This window comes from Coturnix japonica, chromosome 1 (genome assembly GCF_001577835.2).
Source record: "Coturnix japonica isolate 7356 chromosome 1, Coturnix japonica 2.1, whole genome shotgun sequence".
Lineage (NCBI taxonomy): Eukaryota > Metazoa > Chordata > Aves > Galliformes > Phasianidae > Coturnix > Coturnix japonica.
The window spans coordinates 26,156,439-26,170,725 of NC_029516.1; the positions used below are offsets into that span (position 1 = coordinate 26,156,439).

Genomic DNA, 14,287 nt, shown 5'->3' on the forward strand with positions numbered 1-14,287 from the left:
AAGTACATTTTAAGTAGTTTAATTTGCTGTTTATTATTAAATATCAAAGGTGGTAGTAAGTATTATTTCAATATATCTACTGCATAATAGCTTAAAGAAGCCATTTCCATTTTCTTATTATGCTTCATTGATACACAGTTTTGTATAACACTAGGCCTAAATTTTTAAAGGATCCGTAGTTTTCAAATGACAGAAATCATGACACTGAGGTTAAGATTATCACTCCATTGTTAAATCATTCTTCTCTCTGTAAGTTTTACTGCAATATGAGAGCACTGCATACTGAGAGCACTGCATACTCCTTTGGTATATATGCTACAAAATACATTACAGTATGTGATTTACAGTAGCATGAGTTAATTCTTGTCCTTTGGACATTTTACTGTTTTGTGCCTCCAGGAATAATATATTCCAGAGTACTAATGCTCTGTAATGCTGTCAATTCAAAGAATATTTAACATGTACTTGGATCTGCATTGCTATCATGTTGTACATTCCAGCTGTACTATATATCTGTCTAATAACTGAAGTGTAACAAGTGTAACTTGTTCCTTCATTCTGAGTTTCTGTCATCTGCTGAGGTTGTGGACTTATTATTTTTCACTGAGTGTTAACGGCCAGTGAAATGCCATCAGTTTTGGATGAAATGTCAAAGCAAATTTGATATATGGTGAAATTTCAGAACTGTGAAGAAAGGTAAGAGTTTGGTTTTGTGCCTTAGTACTATGTAAGCAGTTCCTTTTACATAATAAAATAGGAGTTAAGCTGCCTTGTCAATCTTCTGGTTCTCACAGTGTGGTAATTATAAATAGAATAATAACTCTTAGCATGTTTTTTGGAAGATACCAGCATTCATTTTATGCTTAATGTTCAGGTTTTAACATCATGATCACAGTCCTACGTAGTGCTAAGCACTTCTCACCCCTGTTTTTGTCAATAGAAGACTCAGCACTTTAAAAATTTACATTTTTTTATGATATATTACAGAAGTGACATTATAATTTCACTGTATTGATAGTAAGAAACAAGAGCAAAATCTGGTTCCAGAGCAGTAAAACTATAGGCACTGTTCATGCAAGCAAATGAAGATATTTTGTCTCTCCACAAGACAATGGAACTGTTCATATAGTCTGTCCTTCATGACATTAGAGCATTAAAATTTGAGTTCAGGAAAGCTAATAGTAGTGTGCAGAAGAGCACTCTGTGAGACTGAGTACACCACCAGGGCTTAATGGCTGTGATCTGCCTCATCCAGAACACCTATCTAGGTATACTGTAATAGGACCCAGGTGCCCAGTTTAAGTTCAGTCCTGGCCTGGCTTTCAGTCCTGGCTGCATTACAGATATGCTGGCTCCAGCTCTGTTTGTGGCCCTGCCTCCTGGATGGATCTTTGACCTGTGCTTCAGGTGCCTTCTCTCCTGGATGGACCTCTTGGATATATGCTGCATCTTGTCACCTGGATGCACCTGATGAATTTTGCCTGTGTTGCCCAGGACTGTCTTACCAGCACCTAGCTCTGCCCACCTCATTGTGATCCCTACAGAGCTGGATTCCTCACCGAAGGTGCAGACTACCCAGTGGTTACACTTATGTCGTGGCTCAGCTTTCCTGATGGAGCTGTTGGCCCTTGGTGCTTCCAAAGGCTTTTTCAGAAACTTTGACAGTGAGATGAGAAGCTGCAAGAGGTCCTTCTCAAACAAGGCAGGAAAAAAAAAAAAAAAAAAAAGACTAACACTGATGGACCTTTCCATACTCTTCTTTGCTTCAGTTCATTTACCTTGATCACTTTTCCTCAGCTGTATGGGGAAAGGGAAGAGCTCAAGAGCTGAAGATACGTTTGGCACACTGTGTGTTTAGCTGTGATGTAGAAATCCCATTCCATTCTTGTTGGTTTTGTTCCTGTTTTCTGTGGTTTCCCTGTTACATGCTGCAGATAAATTTGTCCTGTTATTTCTTGTTGTTTTGTTTGTTTGCTTTTCAATGTGCTCTGAGACTTGTTCAATCAGATTATTAAGTAATTACCTGAGTCATGTTGGCATGTTGTTATCTCTGGAAGTGGAATCTGAAACTGCTTCTCCGTAGTTCTCATACATAGTTTCTGTTCTTCCACAATTGGCATATTATATAAATGTGTATCATATAAAACATATAACAAAACTAGAACAGTCTATAAGGAAAGAATAATATGAGAGTATCTGTGTAGAGCATGTTTGTAAATAGCCTCTCCGCTTCAAGTTACAGAATTACCGTTAAGTTCAAACACTTGTATATTTGTGGGCCTACATCACTCACTTGCTTCATAATGTTCTAGTTTATGAAATAAAAATTACATAGTTTGCACATTTTAGCCTCCGTTTGAAGCACAGTCTACAGCTACACTGAAAACGTATCCCACACAAAGTGGAGGCATGACAGTAGTAGTAATAAAAGATAGAGATGTTCAAAATGCATATAGATAAATGCAGCCATTCACTACAGATGTTTTTGCATGTTGTTACTGTTCAGAAATAAATCAGATACGATTTGATGAAGGATTGTAATACCATTTATTAGACTCAGTGATATACTTGGAAAAAAAGAGGACATTTTTGGAAACAGAATTGTATCTTGTCAGAGGTGGTTGAGTAACTGCACCACCTCTCTGTTCCAGTGCTTCACTACTCTTATCATAAAAACAGTTTTGTCTTACAACCAATCCATATCTCCCCTCTTTTAGTTTGGAGACATTTCCACTTGTCCCATCGCAATGGAACGTGGTGAAAAGTCTTACTGCCACTGTATTTTGTTCATTAATATTGATTGTAGATATGAATTCTGAAATTCATCTTTGAAAGTATCAACCTATTGAGGAAAAATAAATCCTTATTTTCACAGTATTGTACAGGTGCTTCTTGATGATCCAAAATGAAGGAGGCAGTTTTGTGAAAAATACTTTCTCTTTTTGACAGCTTAGTGCTTCTGTTCTTTGTTGGTGGTCTTTGTGATTTTTTTCTGGTTCTTGGAGTTTGTTTGTTTGTTTGTTTGTTTGCTATATTTTTAAAGACTCTGTTTGGATCACTGTGTATAGTGGATTCCACGTCTTGGCATAGCATGGAGTTTGAGATTCTTGTTGTGAGAAGGTTTTGGGGGGACTTTAGAGAAGCAGTGACTATTTCTACTTTTTCCTAATTTATGTTAGCCCATAGGAAGTTCAAATCTCATGGTGTGTTTACCAGATTTGGGTTAAGATGATGGGCCAAGACAAATATGAACATACCTATAGACATATAGTGTTGTATAATTAACCTGTAATTATTTATTTACTTTTTTTTTTCCCCTCAGGTCCTCCAGGCCCTCCAGGAGGCATAAGAATAGAAGAAATTAGAGACACCACTGTAGCACTTACCTGGAGTCGTGGAACAGACAATCATAGCCCTATTTCTAAATACACTATCCAGTCAAAAACTTTCCTATCTGAGGAGTGGAAAGATGCCAAAACAGGTAGGAATAATGTCAGAAACAATAAAATCTATAGGTTATAAATACTTTGATTGTTAAGACACTTAGCTAATCACAAAATAGTCCAAATAAAAAGTAACCAGGGATACTACTAATATCTGCTTCAGAGTTTGGAACCGGGTATCATCCTGGCAGTGTGTTGTCAACATTTTTGTTCCCAGCGTTAGGAGAGACTGAAGTGAATACCAAGATATGCAAAAAAAGAACAGGCAAAGTTTTTTTCCTAGCTGTTGTTTTTGTTCTCTTTTCTTGTTGCTTCTGGAATTGCAAAAAAGCATCACAGGTTAATTTGGATGATAAATGAATGTCTTAATTTCTGAATTTGTTACATGGAAAATAGGTTGAAATTGTCTTATTTTTCTGTGAAGAGACCAGTTGCTATTTGCATTATAACTGGCACTCCTAGAGAAAACATAGCTAAGATGATCCTTCTAACCACTGGATGTCATCAGTGTGCCACATAATTGTAGTTGAGGAGATACCTATCTGAATACAGACATACTGACTCTGAGTCTTTCCTTATAAAAAATTAACATAAAAACATAACTTGTGACAACAAATTAAAAATACTTTTGTATTTGAATGCTTTATGATGGATAGTGTTTCTACAAGGTATACTCAATTCTCCTGACAATTCATTAGGCCACTGTAATAAAATATAACTTTAGCTCTTTTATGTGGAATTACTAAACTAGTAGACCTGCAACCTGAAATCACATCTCTCTTCTAAAACATGAGGAATGTGTAACACTATTGTATATAATTACCTCCAACAACCAATACTGCTATATGACTTGATAGCTTGGAAAATAAAACTAGAAGATCCCTCCTTAACTCTAGTATCTTGTTTAACAGTTACTTCAGAACAAATTCTTTTGAAATTTTAAAATGAATGTAAGAGTTATAAATGTTCAAATAATTGCTTGATTGTTTATTTTGGTGAATATACAGAGGACCCATTTAGATCAGCCTCCCTTTTTTATCACTTTAAATTGTATTCTATTTCCAGTTGATTGTTTCCTTTTCAATAAAGAATGTGCCTGGGGAGAAGCCAGTTTGTACGAAGATATAGGAAGAATTTATGCAGAGGGGATGACATCTCTGATATTGTCATATTTTAAGCTGCATGTTACTAAAACCTGAAATATTTGTGTAGGACGTGCAAGTTCAGGATTCAGATCTTCACTCTCTCCAGTTCGGAGCAAACACTTGAACTCACTTTTCAGGAAGATTTTTTATTTGCAGTGTTCTTCGTATGATGAGATGAACCTCTCTGCATCTCTGAAGTTCTTTGTATGATTAAAATAATTGTTGAGACATACAGTCAGACTTGGAGTCTTGTAACATTTTGAGTGGGGATTCACATCTTTGAGCAGAGAGAAACCTAGTTTCTCAAATTCCTTTTTTAAGAAGCTAGCGGGATAGATAGAAATGTTTCATTTCTGAGAAACTGAAATGAATTATTGCAACGGTTCCAAATTCATCACTTTTCTTTAGAACCACACTGAGTACTTTTGATGAGCTGTACTCACCATAGTAACCACTGCTGGCACCCCTGCAAGCATTACTTAACTCCTGGGCTCCTCCCAGTGTGGCTCAGTGCTAACTTTTATATGAAGGAGACATGATGATCGTTCCAAATTGATCTCTCATCAGTATTTAGGCTGTCATTTACTGCCATCAACTTTCAGTGTGTGAAACAAAATTATACTTTGGCATTGCACTTTGGAAATCTTGTTGTTGTTATTGTTACAACCAAGCCAAGTAAATCATCTCAGGTTGCATAATACCAAGTATGTTGTGTTGTTTGGTGTTTTGGTCTTTTTTTGAAAGAAGTGAGTTCTGCTTGACAGTATGGAAATATGTGTGAATAGGTTATGTAAAAAGTTGTTTACATTTATGTTGCTTATTCAGGTTGAGGGGATCAGAGTATTTTCAAAGTGTTGAGTTTTCATAGTTATTTTGGGAATGTGTGGCACAGCAAGATTAAATAGAGAGATTGGAAGAATCGCAGAAGAAAGAGTAACAGATTTTTATTATGTTTGGAAGCGATAGGAGTTTTGCAATGGCTTTATTGTCTGGACAGAAAAATAATTTTGATAATGATGAGGAAGGTGGTTGACAGATGGAAAGAAATAGGAAGAGTTTTCCTTTCTCCTTCAAGGCTTTGGAATGAAAGCTGTGTCACTATCCAATGTTTATGTCGTTGTTCATGGTATTGTTGGAGTTTTTTTTGGCAGCCGTTGCACTCATATTTTAATTCCAAACCTGCCACCTTCCCAGTGCAGAGTACATCATTTCTCATCTCCCTCTGAACCCAAGATTTTAGTTTGACAGACAGCTCTGTTGGCCCATACAAGAAATGAAAATCCTCTGTCTTTCCATGGATGTAGAGTGTTCGCTATCCTTGAGTTATACACACAGTGTCATGAGTTGGATAGAGTACATCTTACAGGACATATGTAAGAATGCTTCTTCTTGAATCAGAACTACCTAGCAGGTTGTAACATGCTCACTAGTAAGGTGCACCAAAATACAATCACATTTTATAAACTACTCTTTCTCAATTGATCAGTCCCAAAATTTACACCTGTCTAGCTATTGCATATGTCATTAATTTGTATTTTATTCTTTTTGCATTTTACATTTCTCCTTGTATTTTTCTGTAGGTAAAGTGAAATTCCACAACTCCAGTATATGTAACTAATAAGGATAACTAAATAATTGAATGTACTTCCTTTGCTAGTTCACAATCAGTTTGAACATAAAAATATGTAAGGGTTTATCTAAGCATCTAAGATAATGTTATAACTTCCAAATTTCTAGCCATTGCCAGGAGTACTCCTTATAAAAACATGGCATCCCTTTTGTGTAACGTAGTGCTCCAGCTGGCTGTGTGTGGCTGTAGACTAGTGGCAGTTCTGTGGATTTAAAAATCTCTTTCTTGACTGACTCCATTGTAAAAATGAGATTTTCTAAAGCAACTTTCGATCTCTTTTAGATCCATCAGATATTGAAGGAAACATGGAATCCGCTAAAGTGATTGATTTAATTCCATGGATGGAATATGAGTTCCGGATAATAGCAACAAACACTTTGGGAACAGGGGAACCGAGTATGCCCTCACAAAGAATCAGAACTGAAGGCGCTCGTATGTAAACAGAAAATGTCAATTTTGTTAAATGTCCTCTTTGTTTTCACATTTTTATTAATTGTTTTGTCTTTTTTATTTTTGGAAGGATTTTATAAGAAGCAAATTCGGAAAATGTAGTCACTAACTACTGTAGATTTTAGTAGACTGTCTAGATATCTTAATATTAAAGCAGACAGGAAGAAAACACAGTGATAAAACCAGCAAATTTGTCTCCAATATTGAAATAGTCGTGCTGTATCTTTCAGAGACTCCCTCCACTTCTGTGATTGATGTTGGGTAAACACATGCACTTGCTTGACATTGAAATTCATGGCTTAGCAGAAAAAAAACAGATGCATGTTTTTGACAAGAAAATGTCCTTTTGCTGTTTGGTTTATTTTTAACTAAAAGATGCATGACAAGATGTTTGTCTTACCATATAATGCTATGTATCTGTCAGGCTTGGTCTTGTTTCTTCTTATTCTACATGAGAGATGTGACATTATTCGACATAGCAAAAACCCATAACAGTATAATGGCTCTGTGTTAAAATTATTAAACTATTTAAGGATACCCTCTAGGCTGAGACAGGTCCATTTTGAATTGGATTCTTGAGAACAAGGAGGATAATACATTCTGTTTGAACTGTACAAAGGAGATAACAGCAGTGCTTTAGGAAGTGATGTATCACTTCAAAATGGCTTTATCCTACAAAGCCTGTGTACCAGTATATCCACCTGAATGCGTATTAGCACCCATGTGCAACCATGAGATATTTATGATTTTTAGAAAGCCTTTGTCCCATGGCTTGTGATTACAAAATAAAAATGCAAAACCAAAATTAGAAAATTAAATTTTGCAATTAGAGCAGATAGGTCATTGCTGCCATTAGATAGCATTTTAAAATGCATTTGCATTGCAAATTTGAAATCATTTGTTAATAAGGATCCACATTTAGTCCATTTAAAAACTTGCTTAGGGAGAAAGAAAATACAAATCGGTTAAATTAGTCAGGGAAAGAAAATGTGCACAGAATTTCAATACTCAAAGTAGAAGAAAATCACTTCATAAAAAACTGACTACTAATATTGTCTATTTTCTGACTCAACAACTGTATTTGAACACAGCCCAAGGGTCTAAATGAGAAATCTGGAAATGCTCCTTGTAATTCTGAGTGCACAACAGCCATTTTTGAAATGTCAGGAAAGAGGCAGAAAGGTTAAGGACTGAAGAAATGTTCACAGGTGGTGACCATGGTGGTGTCCTGCAGATTGGAGTTTGCCACGTTCATGAAGTTTGTTTTAGCCCCTTTCCAAGGCCCTACCGACTGCTTATGCTCCACTATTTTAGCAGGATGAAATGCTTTGCAAAATGTAGTCTGCTAGGCTGCTGTCCCATTCCCCATGTACAACACCATTGTCATCTTTGGTAGATTTTGATAGACATTCATGGTGGAGCAAAGCAAAATTCCAGTGTAGTATCCTAAGAATTAGTAAAGACTTCTTGCAATGCTACAAGAGCATATAAGTCAGTAACTATTTGCTGATAAACTTGTGTGCCCAAGAACTTTTCCTGCCAGAAGCTGGAATTTTTATAAGCAGCAACAATAGCATTTGGGATGCATTATCACTCTCGAGGGTGCTACAGAATAGGGTTGTGTGTGCATTTTCATCTTAAAATGAAGAAATTAAGTATTTTGTTCCCTAGACAGCCCACTTCTATACATTGCTGTTATTTTTAGCATTTGTTCTGTGTTAAACAGCAACAAACAGTGCTGCATCTCTGAAACAGCAGCAAACTGCTGTGTCTCATGTCGTACTGTGTGTGACAGATAATGTTCATTCGACTCTAATGTTATCAGTGTCTTTTTCAGTTCTGAAGTCTCTCTTCTTGAAGATAACTTTAATTTCAATAACATTTTAATTAGCATGCCAAGAGCATGTGCTATGGAAGAGAGATCCTTCTTTTAATAAAACATGCATTCTTCATCAGTAACACCCGTATTTCACAGTGACTTCTTGAAACTCAGTTGATCAAAGGCTGATGATTCTATTTTAGCTTTAGTTTATGTTTGGCCTCGTTCTCCACTGATTTTCTTTCTGGAAGGCCAGAATAAAAAATATAAACTGTGCACCAAATGAAGGTTCTGATTTCAAATTTATTTTTACATTATTTTTTTTTTCCTTTCTAAATACATTAATTCCTTTCTGCTTTCCTTTTTATTCCCAAGTGACCCTAGCAGTAGACCTCAGCAAACATGTTATTTAAGTAGAGGGAGACCACTAAAGATCTATCCTCTTACTCTCCTGTGACCTTTACTGATTTATAGGAGAAAATGTCTGATCATATAAGAATGTTTTAACACAGAGAATGTCCATGTAGTTAATGCATGATCACCTGAGTCTCATTTAATGCACAGTATTTAGACTTAACCATCATTTGCTTTTTCCAGCAGTACTGTGCATATCCTTCTTATTGAGAGACAGCGAGTAAATACAAAACCACCACAGACAATAGCAATGAAATCATCATATTTAGTGTAAATATGTCATGAATTAATTAGACAGTTCTTGCTGGGTGTTTTCTGTGTGTCATTATAGAAACAAATTTTGGAGAAATGTCTATACTGGATTCCAGAGAGAAAATAGATTTTAGCTGTTTATGGTAGTTAAGAGAATTTAGGTACTGACAGAATCTTACAGAAATATAAATGTAGGGAATTTGACAGAAAGTAAATATTAGAATGACTTTTAATGAACCCTTGAGAGTATCTTTCTTACCATTCAACTGCACCAGTGAGAGATTAGCAGATTTTATTGCATCACATAGAACAACAGTGTAAAATGTGATTACTAAATTACTTAAGTACTGGGCAAGCTTTGGTTCCTAATATCTACCCATGCCAATCAAGAAGACATCTGCCATTCATCTAAACTAGAATAGGACTAGGAAGGCAGTGCTTCAAACATGTACTCATTTTGCTCATGTTGTGAGTAAATCCATTAAAATAGGTGGAACTAATTGCAGTCTGTTAACAAATAAATGTTTATTCCCTGGGTACTTGAGGCCTTGGAATATCAGCATCTGAGGAGACATAAGAACATGCTGTCTTTCTATTGAGGCCTATAAGTAGTGTTCTACTTCTAAATATTGGATTAAATATTTGTAGAGGGTATGGTTAAAAAGAAGTATGATTGATTGCTCACTATAGTTTGAACTGGCATGTTTCCTGTTGCAGTAGCTATACTTTAGTTTTGGTAAGACCACAGACTGACAGCTATTACAGGCTATCATTATTTTAATTTTGTGGGCCACATGTGCTCATTGGACTTACTGGTAAAAAGAAAAGCAAATCATACCGTTGCTTTCTTCTTACTGACTACATACTCTGTAGTTATTTTTCTTGTCTCTTCTGTTTTTCTAGCTCCTAATGTGGCTCCTTCTGATGTTGGAGGAGGAGGTGGAAGCAATCGAGAGCTGACAATAACATGGATGGTAGGTACTTCACTGAGATGAAATTAAACATATAATTCCACAGGTCTGATTTTGTTGGTCCTGAGATGCATGGAAGGTCTGTATTGCTCCAGTTACTTTACCACAAAAGAATATGTTTCATCTCTGTGAGATTTACAGGATATGAAGAAGTAATGCAGGAATTCTCTTTTGAAAGGATGATTTTGGTCAGCCTTCAGATGAGCTACTGACATTATTTTGGTTGCACTACGTGTGCTAATAGTTTTGGTTGAGGACATGGACAGAGGAGGAATCACTGAATATAGAGCTTTACTAAATGAAGCAAAAAATTTTATAGTAGACAATTTTCTGTAATTTTTTCAGTATTCCTAGTTATAGGGCATCAATTACAGTTTTGAGAAATATCTTTGGATAGATACCTTTAATGTTCATGCTGAAAGTGGAAGTCATTTTCACTTAAACTTTTGGCAGATAGTAGCTAGGTAAGTAGGTAGCTTAAAACAACTAACTGGTACCCTCTCCATCATGACTTAAAAGAGGTAGGATTAATTATTCTTTGAATACGTCCATCTCAATTAATTGCACAGGCAGGATTCCTTAATCACTAGCTTTACATAAATGAATATAATTTAAACTAGGCACTTAATTTTTCTCTCTGTGTATTGCAAAAATAATCTCTGCGTATGCACATATACCCACATATTTGCACAGTGTGTCTGTTTCATATCCTCCTTTGCTTATTCCTAGGACAAACTGACAACAGTTGTGATACGCAGCTGCTCTTGGTTTCTTTCTGTAGGCATTAGCTTGATGTGTCTTGCAGTGAGTTTGGAGGAGAAATAAGACCTTAAAATGTACTAGCAGCAGGTGTGCTACTACTACAGATCTGCATAATGGCTTACAGCTGTTTATGGGGTTGGATAGTGATAGGACAAGGGGAAATGGTCTTAAACTGAGACAGGGGAGGTTTAGGTTAGATATTAGGAGGAAGCTTTTCATACAGAGGGTGGTGATGCACTGGAACATGTTGCCCAAGGAGGTTGTGGATGCCCCATCCCTGGAGGCATTCAAGCCAGGCTGGATGTGGCTCTGGGCAGCCTGGTCTGATGGTTGGCAACCCTGCACGTAGCAGGGGGTTGAAACTGGATGATCGTTGTGGTCCTTTTCTACCCAGGCCATTCTATGATAATGAAGGCAGTACTTTTTTCAGTAGGGGATATGAGCAAACAATAGAAGCAAACCATATGAAAATTGAACTTTAGACCAGTATTTTTTCAGAATCCACGTAGTTTTCTTTAGAGATCCTTTTGTTTGATCAGCTACAAAAATCTGAGTTTTGTCTTTTGCCTTTTTAGCCTCTGTCAAGAGAATACCACTATGGCAATAACTTTGGTTACATAGTGGCTTTCAAGCCGTTTGGTGAGAAAGAGTGGAGAAGAGTTACAGTTACTAATCCCGAAATTGGCCGTTATGTCCACAAGGATGAATCAATGCCTCCTTCTACCCAGTACCAAGTAAAAGTGAAAGCCTTTAACAATAAAGGGGATGGGCCTTTCAGTCTCACTGCTGTCATTTATTCAGCACAAGATGGTGAGTACTAATTTTACCAGATAATGTTTACACTGCAGGTTCAAATCAGCACTACATTAGGGAGAACCAGCTCCCTGTCTCTAATTAGTATAGCAACTGTCCTTGAGCAAGGAGAATGTATTTTGCTCACAAATGATTGCTGTTCATAGTAAATAACGTTGAACTCTACTTTCTAAGTGCTGGAGATTACTTGGTTATACTTGCAGTCTTAACGGGCAATCTGCAGAAGTGTTAATTTTTCATACTTCTTAAAAGATTTAATAATTAAATGGATATATATAGTCTTCATATTTGTTATCTAAAAAAATTTCATAATTACCCGGCAGTTCTGCCTCTGTGATCTTAATACATCTGATTGACATGTGTATGGTTTTTTAATTCCTAACAGACCACGCTGAAGTCTGTTGATCTAATAGATCACTATCAGAATTCAGCCCCAAAACTGTGAAGCAATGACAGTTGAGTTCTGTTTAGTTACATTATGAGTATGTTTAGAGTCTAATATAAATCAGCTTTGTTACATTCTTTACTCTTGTTTGGATGTTAGAGGTACCAGGTGAATAATTTAATAAAAACCTCTAAATTCTTTTTCTTAATTCTTGCTGGAATTATTTCACATGCTGTGATGTTATGGTTGAAGTTAAATTACATTTCCAAAATTATTGGAGGAGGGTAAGCACTGGAAGTTTACCTTAAGTCAGAAGAAATATATACAAGATCCTAATTGCAATGTAATCACTCAAGACTGTTTTTAGAAAAGTATAGTTTATTAATTTCTGCCAAAACCCAAAGAATTGCTCATATCTTTTTCTTTCTGTAGAACAGAATCTCTTTCACAAAGTCAGCAGATCTAGACAAAAAAGCCAAGAGAAGGGCTATGATAACAAGGCCACATTCTCACACTTCCAACTCTATTCTTTATTCTGTGTACTTTATGGGAGATTTATGTTCATGATTCCCATCAGCACTAATGGGAACTTTGCACACAAATTGCCCACACACAGAGAAAAGATAAAGTAGTCCTTTTTGTTTCATACAATAATTCAGGATTCAAGCTAGCAACACTTAACTGGCTGAAGAGATTAATATTAATCCTTTTTATTAAAAAAAAAAAAAACAAAAAACAAAAAACTTTCAGGATATCATCTTCAACAGCAGAAAATTCTTAATGTTTCTGCAATTGTTTAAATATGTTAATAAATTGCTGTGGTATAATAAAAGCCATAACTGCCAAATAACATTTCAGTATCTGTCCTTTCTCAGAGGCATTATCGACAGTGGACCGATAAGCTCACATGTATTTATGTTAGGATTATACTAACCGTGTCAGGGATGGGGATGTGTTTGTATAGCTCTCTAAGTTCAGAGACATGGCAGAGTCTAGTAGCTCCAAAAGGTGGTCGAAAAGCAAATGTTCATTAGTGCCAGCTTCCAGATAAATAAATCACTTTGGTGTTCAAGCATAGACTTTAGCCAAGTTCAGTCACATTATTGATAGAAACACTTGAGAACAAATGATGGCAGATACAGACAGCAAATGCAGTAGAAGCTCAGAGAACCTACTTCTTTCATAGATTTCAAACACACGAAGCACAAAAAAAATGTCAGATTTGTGGTGCTGTAAACCTTTCCAGTAGCGCTAAAAGCTGCTGTGCAAAGCTGCAACCTGACTACTGGCCATTACAAACACAGGAACTGCAGGACAGGTTAGAAGGAATTTTCCAACTGATGTAAAGAAAGTTAATTTTAAAAGCATTCTGTTCTTCCATCAGAACTTGTACAAAGTCCCCTTGGCACTTTGTAGTGCTTGCTGCCTCCCAGCCTTACATTGTAAAGTTACATTGTAAAGAAGATAATTGTGCTATGACAGCTCTTTTTTAGTGAAGAGCATTTACTGGAAGCACATTTGATTGTTGTTTTTATGGTTGTTTTTTTAATTGATGGAATTACTGAATTAGAGGTCTGGAGAAGAGCAACTGATGTCATCTTTCTGGCTCAGGAAAGACTGCAAACATTTATAGAACATAGATGCCAAATAGGGATGTAAATTTCAAGCTCATGAATAAGCATAAGCAGATGAAATACTATTTAGAATGTTGTATCAGCAAAATCCCTGTTAGTTGGAAAATTTCAATATGGAACATTCTGGCAAATTCTGTAATTAATATGAATTAATTAAAATGAAGATTCTAACACTGATTAGATGATCACATCTATTCCACCTGTACTTCTGTACCTCTGAATCAGCAAATGATTTTACTACTGTCAGAAATCACAGCTTCTCAAAGGCAGCAGAGGGATTTTAAAGTAATACGGTGATACAATATTCCATACTACTATTTACAAGCATCCATACACACACACACATACATATATACATATATATACACACAGTGACTGTATTTCTAGTTAGTTGTATATTTTGTAACATATCTGTGTGTCTATTTATAATTGTGGGCATCTTTGTTAAATTTTGTTGCTGGAGAACTTCCGCTTTCCCACATGCTTTAAGCCAAGTTCCGTATCTGACAACTGCATGTCATACCTTCCGTTGCTAGTAGAGAGTAATGACTGCTAGTGAGTGCACAGCC

At 36.1% G+C, this 14,287-nt stretch overlaps 1 protein-coding gene across 2 annotated transcripts in view; it reads left to right on the forward strand.

Annotated features, from left to right (window-relative positions):
* Positions 1-14,287, forward strand: part of CNTN1 (contactin 1) — a 226,052-nt gene that overhangs the window by 187,148 nt on the left and 24,617 nt on the right. For both annotated transcript variants that reach the window (XM_032443168.1, XM_015854536.2), the window contains 4 exons: positions 3,323-3,481; positions 6,501-6,650; positions 10,057-10,127; positions 11,462-11,696. In XM_032443168.1, the coding sequence (XP_032299059.1) occupies positions 3,323-3,481; positions 6,501-6,650; positions 10,057-10,127; positions 11,462-11,696 (615 nt within the window). The remainder of the gene's footprint in view (positions 1-3,322; positions 3,482-6,500; positions 6,651-10,056; positions 10,128-11,461; positions 11,697-14,287) is intronic.